The sequence below is a fragment of the Sorex araneus genome, chromosome 5 (assembly GCF_027595985.1).
Source record: "Sorex araneus isolate mSorAra2 chromosome 5, mSorAra2.pri, whole genome shotgun sequence".
In the NCBI taxonomy this organism is placed as follows: Eukaryota; Metazoa; Chordata; class Mammalia; order Eulipotyphla; family Soricidae; genus Sorex; species Sorex araneus.
The window spans coordinates 112,388,761-112,404,143 of NC_073306.1; the positions used below are offsets into that span (position 1 = coordinate 112,388,761).

The window sequence follows — 15,383 nt, forward strand, 5'->3', positions numbered from 1 at the left end:
CCTTAATGAACTTTCTCAATAGATATTTGTATATTGGTGCCTTGAGTAAGAGATTCACATCCCTCCATCGACTATGATAGAGTCTAACTAAATCTGTGGCTCTTTTCTAGGTTTCTTATTAGAATTATTTCAAAATAGTGATTCCATATTTCAGACCAGTTAAATCAGAATCTCCTCTGGGAGGGGCTTTGATTTTGTTTGCTTTCATTCTATATACTTCCCATGTGATTCCAGTCTATGGCCAACACATTGAGAATTATTTTTCTAGGCTAATAAAAATTGTGTTTATTTTATACTAAGGAGTTATTTTTCTTACTTTCATATCTACAGTTGGAAAAGCACAATTAAAATGTAAATTTAGCAAAATGAAATTTAATAAATTAAGAAGCACAGATCTGGAGAACTTATAAGGTAGACATGTAACTTAAAGGTCTATCATTTATTAAGTTAAGAATTGCAAATTTTTCTTTTAGCTAGTTATCTAAAAGTCATAGTTCATCAAGAGTCATTTAGTCATTTGAGTTCTATTCATGATCTAGATTTTATTTTAAGAGACTAGTACACCAAATAATGTGGTCACTGTTTTCTCCATGGTCTCCTTTCAGTCGGGAAATCTTATTTGTTTAGAGCTCATTGTGTACCACCATTTGTGAGTATGTTGAAGAATAAAATTTTGAAATCAGTTGCCAGTAGCTTTGGATTTCATGGTTGGCACAGGAGATGATAATGCTGTTTCAAAGCCAGTTGAGTAACCCAGTCAGAACCCAAAACAAAATTCAGAAACAGGTGAATCCTTTGTCTGTCCTTGGCGTCATGTTAGAGTAGCAGTCAGCCTGAGGGTTAAGTTCAGACACTTTTCAGTAAATAGTGAATGGCTATTATTGAATTATAGCCATGCTCATTTTTTAATGGTTGTCTGTGGCTATTTTTGGTTTCAATAGCAGAGTTAAATACCAGTGACAGACATATAATCTGGAAAGTCTGCTCTCTGAGCCTTTGCAAAAAGTTAGGGTGTATAAAATACTTTAAATGATTGACTCATATTATTTTCTGACACTCCTAAGTTCTCTTAAGCAGGATTTGGTCTTTCAGACACAGGAGGCTAGAGGCAATTCCATTTTTAGGGTTCTCAAGTGAAGACCTGGTTGAGGGGGATTTGCTGCTGGTCATCATTGTTGTCATCTGCTGCTGCAGGGGCCAGGAGCTCCTTGCTTGCCTGGGGCGGCCTCCTCCCTGACTAATTCCTCTTAGTTTCTCTGCATTGTAGCACTGTTGTTGCACAGCCCATTGTGGGTAGGAGCAGGTAACTGGGGGACCTGGACCATGAGGGTCTTCTACTGTAGTCTGTGAGGATAAAGACCATTCTTTTTCATACTGCGTGGTCATGAAGGGTCTGGATAAGGAAGTTTAAAGAGTATCAATGGCTAGATATTTAATCTGGTCCCTGGAGAGTTCAGGAAGGCGTGAGGGCACGTCTGATTAGATTCCCCGAGTCTGGTGTGAGAGGAGCAGCTGGCTGTCCTCTGAGTTCTTAATCACCTTTCCATCTCGTGCGTCTGAGTGCTGAAGACTCCCACACACTCGCTGGGTGGGGCAGTACCTGCAGACATGGCTGAAATGTAAGAATATGAAAACATTGTTAAGCTTTCCAATAATACCAGTTCCCCTCTGTAGCATGTAAAACTGTTGTTCTAGTTGTACCTCTTTGTTTTTCAGTTCTGTTTATAGAAATGCATGTAATGCCTTTAGAGGAAGTATCTCAGAACGAGATTAAGTAATGTTCTCGTAAAGACAGGAGACCTGATCATCACACTACATGTTTGGACTGGATATTGTAATCTGGAGAAAACCTTGGGATATTGTTTCTTCAAGATTAGGAATCAAGGAGATTAGTGTACTATTAGCTTTTGTTTATGAATGTTATTTTTGTGACTACAGAGACTATGATTTGGGGTTGGGAAACTCAGGGGGCCCAGGCTGACCGAGTCAGAGGTCCAATGCTCGACTGAGGGTTTGGTTGCTGCTCATGTTCTGAGTGCCGGGGCCAACCCAGCAGTGTTTGGAGCTGACCAGGACCAGGCCAGGCCCTCATGGCTGTGCCCCATCATGCTCTCTACATATGGCTGGGGAACACGTGTGACTGGGATTGAACCAGGGTCAGGTGAATGCAAGGCATATGCTCTGACCCTGTATGGTCTCTCTAGGCCCAGAGACTGTAATTTTTATGCACTATTTAGGATGATTTTGAACCAAAACCTTTGAAATTATTTGAAATTTAATTATTTTATTTATTCTGTTTGTGATAGAAGTGTAGTTCTATGCCCAACTGACGTTTCTCTATATATAGATAGCTAAAATAACCTTAGTGTGACTAGGCTGAAAGAAAAGTTCTGAGTGTTGATTTTCTTTTTCCTGAAAAATATGAGAATTTAACTGGGCAGTTTTCTTTTTTATGAAGACTCCTAAGTGCTATCTTTCTTAATATATTGCAGCAGTGAAAGTAGTAGATTTCACAGAAGTAGGCTGTGTTGCTGAATGTTAATAAATATAGTAGTAATGATGAAATTACTCTTGTATGATTGTTTTTGCAAAGTACTTTAAATTTCTTTTTAGCTTTGTTTGTAGTATGTGAGTTTCTTCTCTCGACAACTAATGCTAATTCTCTTTATATAATAGATCAGTGACTGTCGCCTATTCTACAAGATGAGTAACAGCCACCCTCTTCGCCCCTTTACTGCTGTTGGGGAAATTGATCATGTGCACATATTGTCTGAACATATTGGTGCCTTGTTGATTGGGGAAGAATATGGCGATGTCACCTTTGTTGTGGAAAAGAAACGTTTTCCTGCCCACAGGGTAATTTTAGCAGCAAGGTGCCAATATTTTCGGTAAGTATATTAATACTTTTTGAAGATTTAAGTCATTTGTGGAAAACACTGATATTTTCAATGGTATGGAAAATATTACTCAAGAATAACAATAATTCTGGCAATCCTTCAGCATCAGTGAGAATTCCATCATTGCAGACTTTTCATTGTGTTTTGAAAATCACCTTTTCTTCAGGAGCCATCTTAGAATTATAGGGTTAAAAGACTTCCAGGCTAGATTATACTCAGTCATTTATTTATTAAGGTTTTGCGCATATTTGTCAATTTGGGGCTTTGTTGCCTTCTGTTCACAGTTAATGACTAAAGAAATTTACAGTGATTTTTGTTGTTTTGGTAATATACCTCTAAATTTGCTAATAAACATATATACCTCTTGGTTTCAAACTGCTAATATCTAGAACATGTAGATAATTCAGGACCTATATCTCTAAGATGTGGTTTGACAACCCCAAATTAAAGTGATTTAAGTAAATAACTTACTTGATGTTGTTTTAGTACTAAAACTAAACAAAATATGCATTTAATAAATATAAAACGCCTACTTAAATGTAGCTGTTGCTTCTTTAAATAGCTAATCTTCAGGATTAGCTGTTCTACATTATGTTTACAGTGCTGCATTTTACCTAATATTAAGTTAAAAGGGAATCATCACATTAGCAAATTATTGACTGAATGACAGTTTGTTTCTGATGAATCCAGAGTTCATTACACATAGAGTCATGGGCATACCTGGGGAAATTTGGTAATTAAAAAGCAGAGATGTGAGTGGTTTAGAGAAAAATTCTGTTGAAATTTGCAGCCTGATTTTTACAATCAGAATTAACCAATTCAGCGAAAACAGCAATACCTAGAGTCACACACACATTACAGTGACGAGTGTCTCTGGGAGCGCTTCCCGTCTGACTCCAACTCATAGTACCATAGTTACAGTGACGAGTGTCTCTGGGAGCGCTTCCCGTCTGACTCCAACTCATAGTACCATAGTTACAGTGACGAGTGTCTCTGGGAGCGCTTCCCGTCTGACTCCAACTCATAGTACCATAGTTACAGTGACGAGTGTCTCTGGGAGCACTTCCTGTCTGACTCCAACTCTTAGTACCATAGTTACAGTGACGAGTGTCTCTGGGAGCGCTTCCTCTCTGACTCCAACTCTTTTAATACTGTATAAACATTTTCTGAAATTCCTGCTTTACATCCCCTTGCACATATAAAAGGTGATTGGAGAAGAAATGTCCAAAGAGAGGAGTCTATTGAGAATTCTCCCTAGCACTTAGGCCCCACTTTTAGCAGTCAGTTGTATAGGTACTTGACCTTGGTCGTGTTACGATTTGTTGCCTGACCCTGTCCTTTGCACACTTTTCATTTCAGTTTTTTCTTTTCTGTATCCCCCCTACTCTGAATTTTTTTTTCCCACATTAATGAGTTAATAATGTCTGCACTCAGGATATTTCACTAATGCAGTTATTTGTAGAATGAAAACGTTTTTTGAATCTTATTTTAAAATCTTTGTTTTTCTTTAGAATACTGTTTAAGATGATTGCATTTTTAAATTTAATTTAATTTTATTTTATTTTTGAATATTTATTTATTTATTTTTTGCTTTTTGGGTCACACTTGGCGATGCACAGGGGTTACTCCTGGCTCTTCACTCAGGAATTACTCCTGGCGGTGCTCAGGGGACCATATGGGATGCTGGGATTTGAACCCGGGTTGGCTGCGTGCAAGGCAAACGCCCTACCCGCTGTGCCATTGCTCCAGCCCCTGATTGCATTTTTTTATCCTTATATCATAAGTTGAATTAATGTTTCTTCATAATGTTGGCATTTCATATTTTCAGAACAGTTCCTGTGTGAGGTTTGCCTTCACGCTTCTTTCCTCTCATGCAGGGCATTACTCTATGGTGGAATGCGAGAATCTCAGCCCGAAGCAGAAATCCCTCTTCAAGACACCACTGCCGAAGCTTTTACCATGCTGCTCAAATACATCTACACTGGGCGGGCGACTCTGACGGACGAGAAGGAGGAGGTGTTGCTGGACTTTCTGAGCCTCGCTCATAAATATGGATTTCCAGAGCTGGAGGACTCTACCTCCGAGTATCTCTGCACCATACTCAACATTCAGAACGTCTGCATGACGTTTGATGTTGCCAGTCTCTACTCTCTACCCAGGCTGACTTGTATGTGCTGCATGTTCATGGACAGAAACGCTCAGGAGGTGCTCGCCAGTGAGGGCTTTCTCTCCCTCTCCAAGGTTCGGCACTGCCCACTGGGCACCCTCACCCCGGTGGCGGCATCTTTCTCTCTGTGCGGCAGAAGTGTAGTAGTGGACAAAGGGGTTTTTTGTTTTATAAACATTGTGTCTGAGCCTGTCTCTGCAGCCCCTTGCTCCGGCTTGGGGATGCTCGATCACAGAGGAGAGGCAGACGGCTGCTGTTTCCTTGTCTGGCTCAGGAGGCTGCTCTGGGCGCTGGTTTTCCAGGTGCCGGCAGGCAGGTTGTCTCCTTTTGGTGCTGCACTGTCTTTGGCCTTATGTTTCTCTGGCGGTGCAATAAACAGTTCTTCATTACGAGAGAAAATTTATAAAGGACATTTGATAGGCCATTGGATATGTAAGCCATTGCTTTTTTGTTAGCTAAAAGTTCACCATTATACTGTGAATACATTTTCGTATCTGTTACTACATTACATACCCAAACTGCTTACCTCTCTGGCTGAGCCCTGGACAGTGGTTGTCTCTCCCTTTCCTTTTCTATAATCCTGCCAGGGCTTGAATATTTTAAATGAGAAAATCTCTCTGAAAAGTCACATATTTGAGTATAAACTGTGGCTTTTATTACCTTGTTACCTTTTTAGTAATTAAAAATATTAATTTTAAAGGCAAGGGTTTGTGAGGGATTGTACTAGTGGTGCTGGGAGTTAGTCTAGAATCTGAGAACTCCAAGTTTGGAGGGGCATTAGTATTGTGAAACAAAAGATTTTGGTAAAAGTCTTACTGTATCTTACTGATTTACAAAGAACTACAGAAATCTAGAGGGGATAACTCTTCATGCTATTTTCTTGTCTTATTAGGTATGTGTTCAGACAATTTGTAAAGAATAGATGTTTGATGTAATGACCCAAGCAGGTACTAACCTGTCATCCTTTCTCATTGTTCACACAGCCATTAATGGACAAGAGAGTGTAGGGCTCCAGAGAATGAGCAAAGCAGATGGTCAGAAAAAACGGTAGTTGTTTGTACCAGGGATGTAGCTCAGTGATGAAGCACTGCTTTGCTGGAATGAGGCTCTGGATTTGACCTTTGATACTGGGGGGTGGAATGGTGGAGAATAACATAGTTAATTGTTTAAATATAAATGGTACCTGATCATGAATGGCTTTATAATTATGTATCTCAATTAGAATATATATATATAACTTGCAGTCCTCTTTTTACATATTGATCACATATGTGATTGGGCTCTGTAATAAGTAGACTTTCCTTTTTTATCCTTTCAGACAGCACTTTTAAACATCGTATTAAGAGATTCATTTGCAGCTCCTGAAAAGGATATTTTCCTAGCTTTGTTAAACTGGTGCAAGCACAATTCAAAGGAGAATCACGCTGAAATCATGCAGGCTGTGCGTTTACCTCTGATGAGCCTTACTGAACTTCTCAATGTGGTGAGACCTTCGGGACTGTTATCTCCTGATGCCATTCTGGATGCTATCAAAGTTCGATCAGAGAGCCGGGATATGGACCTCAATTACAGAGGCATGCTCAGTAAGTACCTCTTTATTCTAATTAAACCAGGAAGCTGGTTTATATCTTATCACAGTTCCAAGGTACAAAACTGAAGCTGAAAAGATAGAGGGCAGGTATATAATATATCTGTGTTGGTCTCTGAACACGTTGCCTTGCCACCTAGTGAATGCCATTTCCTGTCAGTCTCCTTATGGAACTGCTAATCTTTCATAGACCCCCAAATAGGTATTTCTTGTTGCATCTGAACATAGTTCTTCAACTTCTGCCTGTGATGACAGGAATAGATGCTGCCCCCAAAAGTTTCTTCTCAGACTGATTTTTCTTCTTTTCTTCAATCAAATCAGTTCTCAATAAATGTATATTATTATTATTTAAAAAATTTAAGGCATCATGATTTACAAAATTGTCGGTAAGAGTTTTTAGATATTTGACATACTAACACCAGTCCAACCACTAATACCAATTTCCGTCTACTAGTGACCCCAGATTTCATTGGTCTCTACCTTCAGCCCACCTGCTTAACAGGCACATTTTTGTTTTATATTTTAGATTGCATCTGGTGGGCTCAAGGTTGACTCCTGGCTCTGTGCTCAAGGACCACTCCTGGTGGGGCTTGGGGAACCATATGTGGTACAGAGATCAGCCCAGGTTAGGTGTGTGCAAAGCAAGCAAGCACCTTACCTGCTGGACAGGCTTCCCAGCCTTAGTGCATTTTTGTATTCAGACCTGAATTATATTTTTTGTGTCTCAGGCTTTAGAATTAGAGAAAGAAAACAATGTCTTGATTCTGCAGGTTTTTGCAAGGGAACACATTCACCATTTCCATTGTTAATATTTACTTAATAAAAAATAATTTGTTCTTAGAGCTGCAAAGTTGAATTATTAATGTATAAATATATATTTAAATCTGCAGATTTATATTTATATTATATTTTTATATATTATATATACCTGTTTGTGATATTATATACCTGCTTATATTATTTCCAGTAACCTAGATCAAATTAGGGAGCTTTGCAGCTAGTATTGCATTGCTGCTTTTCTTAGCTAGACTCCTACTAGACTGAAGTTCTTCATGTCTTTTCTAAGTACTAGTACAGTTCCCTGAGTCCCAGAGGTCCTGAGATATGTTTAAATCATTTTTTAAATTTTAAGGCATCATGATTTACAAACTAAATGAGCGAATGAATGAATCTTTTACATCTAAACTAGAATTTAAAGTGGGACTTCTTCATAAAGATAGTAACAATAGCAAACCTTTAATAATTAAAAAAATTCAACTTTTATTATTTTATTTTCCCAACCACAGTTTTCTTATCTTCACTGGTAAATTAAATACTCCTATCAAATAAGTGTTTCTCTACGGAGGCATTTAGTATCTGACAGAAGCTCTAGCTGCTGGTGGTCTGAGCACATGGAGGGCAGCATTCTCTTGGAAGTCAGGTTGGGGAATAGATACAGATGTCCTGGGGGACAGAATTTTGTGGTGGTCACAGCAGGCAGAGAATCAAGCCTGAATCTAAATGATCTGTTGTGAGCAACCATCTCTTGCTTGAGAGTTTAACAAAGGGTGATTAAGAACACTACGAGTCAAGTCCAGGAGGATCAACCCAGCATTATTCAGATTGGCTCTAGGGTCTGCTCCAACCACCTGGGTTTTTTTTTTTTTTCATTATAATTTTTTATCCTAACTGTGAAGCCTCAAAGTATATTTGCTAATATTTATAAAATATCAAACTTTACATATATGAAGGAAATGGTTACAGTTGTCTACTATTTTGTTTAATTCCTACCACCCTATATTTTCTTTGTTTTGGTTTCTCATTTGATAGAAAAATCTAGGAAGAAATAATATTTACGTTTAAATTTTTATTGGGTTGGAGAGAGAGATCAGTAGGCACATGCTTTGTATGTAAGAGGTCCCGGTTTGGCCCCCAGCACTGTATGGGGTTCCCCCGAGCACCACTGGAAGCCACCCCCACACACCAAGCTGGGGTGGTTACAGAGACTGCTGGGTGTGGCTCCGAAACAAAACACTATTAAAATACCTTATTATGACTTAAAATTTGGGGGACATCCATACCAGGCTGTGCTCAAGACTTGCTTCTGGCTCTACTCTTAGAAATTGTTCCAACAAGGGTACAGTATGGGGTACTGGGGCTGGGACCCTGTTGGCTCTATGTCAGGCAAGTACCTTCCTTCCTTACCTGCTGTGCTCTCTGGCCCTGACTTAAATTTTTCCATGACCACTTTTCTTTCAATTCTCTTCATTTTGGGTTTTGGGCCACTGTTGGTGGTGCGCAGGGGACCGTACGGGGTGCCAGAGATTGAATCCAGGTCAGCTGCCAATCAAGCGAGAGCCCTACACTCTGTTCTCTCTGGCCCCACATGACCACTTTTCTACTTAAAATCATTTAAATAGATTTTACAAAATACCAGAGGTTATATTTTTATCCTGTTAGATACTCAGATTATAGTTACTCTGAGAGTTTCTACTTGTATAACTGTCCCTCATTTGAAATAAAAGATCCTTTTCAGAGAATGAACATCAAGAACAGTGCTCTTGAAATAAACTTCAAAAGAAGACTTTAGACTTGTGGTAGAAATTTTATTTCCATTTTAGACTTTTAGTTGCAATCACTGAATCTCGTGTGCCTACTATGTTATTTCTAGCGAGATGAATTTTAGAGTGAAGCCTGTATAATATCAGGCTCTAAATCGGAGAGCTTCAGCAACTTTTTGTGGTGGTCCTCATGGAGATGTAAAGCAGGGGATGGCAGCAGAAGCACTCACTGCACCTTCACTATACTCAGCAACAAGGGAACAGGATTTGTTTCCCACTTAAAATTTTTTTCATCGCCCTTCTGTTGTCATTGTGGTGGAAGTCATACACGTTTGATTACGTTGCTCATACACTGGGTGGAAGTACTTGCACATGTGCTGGCTCTGGCGCATACACCTTAGTTGTAGTATTCAAACACATTTGATCTGGCTCCTGGGAATCAGTCACACATACTTGGTTGCATTGTGCACTGAGCTATCCTTGGGAAGGCTCCACAGGAAGTAGCTATAGCCACATTTGAAACTTTTGCTTACAAAGTATTTTAGAGGCTGGATAGATAGTATAGTGGGTATGGTGCTTGCCTTGCATGCAGCTGACCTGGGTTCAATCTTTAGCACCTGAGCATGGCCAGGAGCGATAATTGAGTAAGAGTCAAGGGTAAGCCCTGAGCACTGCAGGGTGTGGCCCAGAAACAAAACAGAACAAAAGAACAGGAAAGTGTGCTTTTTCTCTATATTGGAGGGAGCAAGAGGCCAGGGCCTGTCTGCCTAGTTCACTGAGAGATTTCCAATACTTCATTGCTACATGGTAGAGAGCAAATCCACAGAAAATGTTTTTCTGATTGTTTTATATTTCTATAATACTTCAGCATATGTCACTTGTGATTTAAACGTCGCCATAATACCTTGAGATGGGGTTGGCAGGGTACTTATTTAATAAGGAAGTAGATTCAGAGACACACGAGACTTCACTCAGAGATAAAGTGATAGAGCCTCGGGATTAGTTCTTTCTCTTTTCAAGTCCCACTTGCCATCCCCTGTACTAGACTGTGACCACGTTGGAGGGGAAAGTATTGCTGTCCCACTGGACACTGCATGAGGGAGATGGCCAAGCACAATGTGCAGAGCCAGGCCATGGGGACAGGTTGCCTGTGGGTTTACTGGCAGCTCTACTCTGACTGCTTGATCTTGGATGGGAGTCCGTCTACCTTTTCTTTATCCTCAATTCCTCTTCTGTACAATGGGTGAAATAGTAGCACTGGACTCAAAGGATGATTATGGTAAATCAAAGGAATTAATTCTTTTTTTTATAAAAAATAAACAGGAAGGGTATTTATGATTATCATGAGCTGATAGAATTTAGGAGGTGGCAATTTAATTTTTTTATGTTAGGAGTTGAACTGGAGTGATAGCATAGCAGGTAGGGTATTTGCCTTGCATGTGGCCGACCTGGGTTCGATTCCTCCGTCCCTCTCGGAGAGCCTGGCAAGCTACCGAGAGTATTACACCCGCATACCAGAGCCTGGCAAGCTACCCGTGGCGTATTTGATATGGCAAAAACAGTAACAACAAGTCTCACAATGGAAACATTACTGGTACCCGCTCGAGCAAATTGATGAACAACGGGACGACAGTGCTACAGTGCAGTGCTACAGGACTTGAACATAACTGGGTTTGTTTCTTAGATGCCTAATTTCTTTTACCCCTTGCATTCTCTTTGTTGTTTTGATGACTGGTTGCCACACACATGTGGTTGTGATGTGCCAGAGGTTACATAATTAGGCAAGGCTGCCGGGACAGTGGCAGAGCTGCTGGGACACAGGGCAGCTGGCGTGGTGCAAGGGATTGAGCTTCTGGCCTCCGGCCGTTGAGGCAGACACTGTACCTCTGGGCTTTCCCCAGGTTCCTGAGTTGCCTTGTTCTTTTGAAAATCATCTAAACCTACTTCAACCCTTGTTTTCCAGCCACATTTTTGTTATCTTCTGAAGTCACTCTTTCACTTCTCTTCATTAAAAAAAAATGTTTTAATGCACGTTTGCCAAGAAATCTGCAATGATGAATTACTTATCTCCTTTCCCTAAGAGCCTAATTATAGCTCACACTTTCCCATATTCAAATCACATAGCTATGATGTATGTGTACTGTTGAGAATTCACTATTTATTTACAAGCTATAAACTTGCTTAGTTCTCTTATTTTGTATGCTTTTTTTCTATGTGTTTCACAACAATAATGGTGGTCTTTAATTTTTTTCAGTGCTTACTATGTGCTTTGCAAACATACTCTCATTTATCCCTTAAAACAAACAAAAACACTTGGGAGAGAGATATTGCTCTACTGGGAGATTGAAGTTGAGAGAATATAATTTTCTCAAATTGATAAGCTTGACTAAGAGCCATAATTTAAATTGTGACTTTGAAGTTCAGACTTTTAACGTTGATTGACCTCTTATAGAATGTTTTTGCTTTAGAATGTTAGCACCTAAAGATAGATTCCAGATCTGTGAAGCAAAACTTACACAGAGGACTTTAGAGTCCCAAGAATACATAAGAAATCTAATATGGAGAGGCAGGAGGGGGTGGGGTTAATTCAAACCATACTATTGATTTTGATGATAGACTGATGTTCCATTTAAGAAATCCTTTAGTGAGGTACAGCATTATCTTATTTTAAACATATTCATATATTTTAACCAGAGTAATTTGTTTACTATGTCAATGAATGAACTTCAGCTCTGTGATATTAGAACCTTTCATTTTCATTAGTTTTATCAGAAATCTGACTTGTCTGCTTTGCTTTTAATTAAACATTGTGTTTAGTCTACATGGACCTACCTGCTACTTTTTCACTTTAGATATTAATTTAAAGCTTCTAACAGAATTAACTCAGAGGAACTGTTTTGTTTGACTTAGTAATATCTTGTCTAGTATTATTAGATTTTTCTTAACAGCATTAGTCTCAGGCACTTATTGGCTGTGTCATTAAATTTTAATGTGGCTCGTTTCTTCATCCTCATAGACATTCTGTATCTTTCATCTCCATAAACTTTCTCTGCCATTTAAAAATTAAATTTGCATATTAGAATCAACTAAATTTTTTTTCTTTTTCTCCCACTATGAAATGATTTAATAACCATTGAACTAACCTTTTTTTTTTTTTTAACCGTAGTACCAGAAGAAAACATTGCAACTATGAAGTATGGAGCTCAGGTTGTGAAAGGGGAGCTGAAATCTGCTTTGTTAGATGGTGACACTCAAAATTACGATTTGGATCATGGGTTTTCTCGGCACCCAATTGATGATGACTGCCGTTCCGGCATCGAGATTAAGCTGGGCCAGCCGTCCATTATTAATCACATAAGGATACTCCTGTGGGACCGTGACAGCAGGTGAGTGAGCCACTGGTACGACTTGGCAATAACCTGGCATGCGTGACTGAGATGGCCCAACCTTAGATGGCCTGAGCTTATGGTCACCTAGTTTGCTTTAACAGGTTTGATGACTTCTTTCTTCGCAGTCACTTTGCTATTTCTGTTAAAGTTGAGTTCTGAAAAAAGAGTTTAAAAGTATATTCCTTTAAAAATAATTTTTGCCTATTCCTGTTTATAAAAACAGTGAATGTGTTGACTATAGAAAATAGAGTTAATCACAAATAAAGGAAATGAAAACTAGTAATCTCACTGCTCCCTGTTATATAGCTATATAGTTATATATAAATATATACATACACATATAAGCGGCACTTTTGTTTTGCTATAGTCACACATACAAATTAAAAGCAAAGATTAGATAATATGGAAAGCTGGCTTTATTTTTTAATCGATACATTATGAACATAATTTTTGTTTTTTGGCATTTTGGGCCATACCTGGCTCACTCCTGGCTCGGGAGTGATCAGGGATCACGCCTGGCTCTGCACTCAGGTATTACTCCTCACAGAACTCAGCAAACCAAATGGGATGCTGGGGTTGCACCTGCATTCAAGATAGATGCCCTGCCTGCTGTACTGCCACTCTGGCCCCGCATTACGAACATTTCTAATCTTTTGAAAACATTCTTCGCTTCATCTAACTCATGTATGGTAAATAAAGGAACAGGGGAATGGGAAGCTCTCTGTGAAAACAAGCCCTGGGTCTCTTACTGTGTAACCAAGGTTACAAAGCAGAGGGAGGGAGGGACAAACTAGAGGAAACAGGAGAGTGGCAGAAGGTCTCTGGAACTTGGGTGAGATGTAGTACACTGTGAGATGCAATTCACTGTTTTCCAGGAGCTCAAACTCTCAACACTTCATAACCAGTTCACCTCAGCTGCAATAGCTAAAAATTATATAAATGAAAAAAAAATTAAAATGTTACTTTGAATGATTATATGGGTTACCATTATTTTGTTTATTTGAGTCTTTATTTTTGTATATTTTGCTAACTTTTTTTTATTCGTTTTATCTTATTGAAGAAAAACACACACACACTAGTACCACCTGAGTAGATTATTACTGCTTGTCAGAGAACAGAAACAGGCAAGTCAGAGGTCTCCCTCTGCCCTCCCTGGCCTGACTCAGCTCTTCTAACTCAGGAAGAGACACACAGTTTGTGTTTTGGTGTCTGGAAAAGTATTGGCCACAAAAGAAAAGAAAAAATTTTTGTAAAAAGTTAGGTAGACACTAGTCTGAGAACCCATACAGTTTTATGATGGCTTCAGGAGTCGGCCTCCTTCCACTTATGTGGATATTTTCACATCACCATGGCTTGTCAGCCCCAGCTATTCTGATAGAGGTACCAGAGAAGTACCTCTGAGACATGAGGCATGACTGTCTATGTCATGACGTGGTAGGACATGGTTTCTGTCATGGCTTACATCATGATGGCAGAGCCATGAGATTTTGTTTTCTCCTTCATTGCCCCTTCCCGTTAGCCAGAAACTGACATGACTCGGGGTCTGGGCAGGGAGACGTAGTGGTCAGCGTGATGATCTTTTCGAGATTAGTTAATTTTCTTGCAGTGGGAGAGAAATAACATTATTCACTACCCTGGTATCTTAGGGCCGTGAAGTATGAGGGAAGTTTTATGAATGGACATCAACATTTCCCGTAGTCATGGGGTGCTGTGGGAAATGTTGACACCTTGGTCAAGATTTCATGTTATTATTACCTTTTTTTGAAATATTTTGGAATTTGGGGGCCAGAGCACGAGTACAGTAGGTAGTGCACTTGCCTTGCACCCAGCTGACTGTGGTTCAATTCATAGCACTCCGTTTGTTCCCTCAAACCTTACCAGGAGTCAGCCCTGAGCACCACTGGGTGTGGCCCCCTAACAAAAACAAAGAATATATATTTGGGGGGGAATCTAGAGATGTTGCTTATGTGCACTGATGTGGGCCTGACAGTCCAGGTGTTAGGGATCTTCAGTGAGACAGGACTCAGAGATGGCTCGGTGGTAATGGAGACACCTCGGCTATTCCACTCCCTGTGCTGTGCATGTGCGGAGGCCTTCCTGACTACACTTGGTTTGGGGTCCCCAGCTCAAAGGGAAAGAAGAGGCATGAAATGCACAATACACATGTTTCTAGGAGTCTTTAATAATAATAGTCAAATGCTATTACTGCTTACATAGCATTTTCATTATTTTTATGTGGTAGGCACGATTCACTAGTGAAATTATTATAAAAATTAGGAAATGTTAGTATATTTAAAGCTGAAATTAATTATCATTGTCATTTCTCTGATACTAAACACTCAAAGGCACTTTGCTTAGCATGTGCATCGCATTCATGGAGGACTTAAACTCTCTTTGTAACAGTTATGTTTCTCACAGAAGTTATTATTTTTTAAAATTCTTTTATTAATTCATCATGTGGAAAGTTACAAAGCGTTCAGGTTAAAATCTCAGTTATACAATGCTCAAACACCCATCCCTTCACCAGTGCACATATTCCACCACCAAGAATCACGATATACATCCCCCTTCCCCCCACCTCCCCAGTCCCCCACCCCGCATGTGTAACTGGCAAATTTCACTTTACTTTCACTTTACTTTGATTACATTCAATATTTAAACAAAAAAAATTCACTATTATTGATTTGGAGTTTCTCCCCCCTAAAGTCGATCTGCTGAAAAGAAAGCATTTGGTAATTTGTTTTCCATTGCTGAGAATGAAGAGATATGAAGTCAGGAGGCCGCACTAGCAGCAGCACAGTT

At 39.5% G+C, this 15,383-nt stretch overlaps 1 protein-coding gene across 2 annotated transcripts in view; it reads left to right on the top strand.

The window, feature by feature from the left end:
• The window catches only part of BTBD9 (BTB domain containing 9), a 477,618-nt gene that overhangs the window by 49,071 nt on the left and 413,164 nt on the right, over window positions 1-15,383 (top strand). For both annotated transcript variants that reach the window (XM_055138623.1, XM_055138624.1), the window contains exons 2-5: window positions 2,677-2,888; window positions 4,775-5,138; window positions 6,383-6,647; window positions 12,359-12,578. In XM_055138623.1, the coding sequence (XP_054994598.1) occupies window positions 2,704-2,888; window positions 4,775-5,138; window positions 6,383-6,647; window positions 12,359-12,578 (1,034 nt within the window). In that variant the 5' untranslated portion in view covers window positions 2,677-2,703. The remainder of the gene's footprint in view (window positions 1-2,676; window positions 2,889-4,774; window positions 5,139-6,382; window positions 6,648-12,358; window positions 12,579-15,383) is intronic.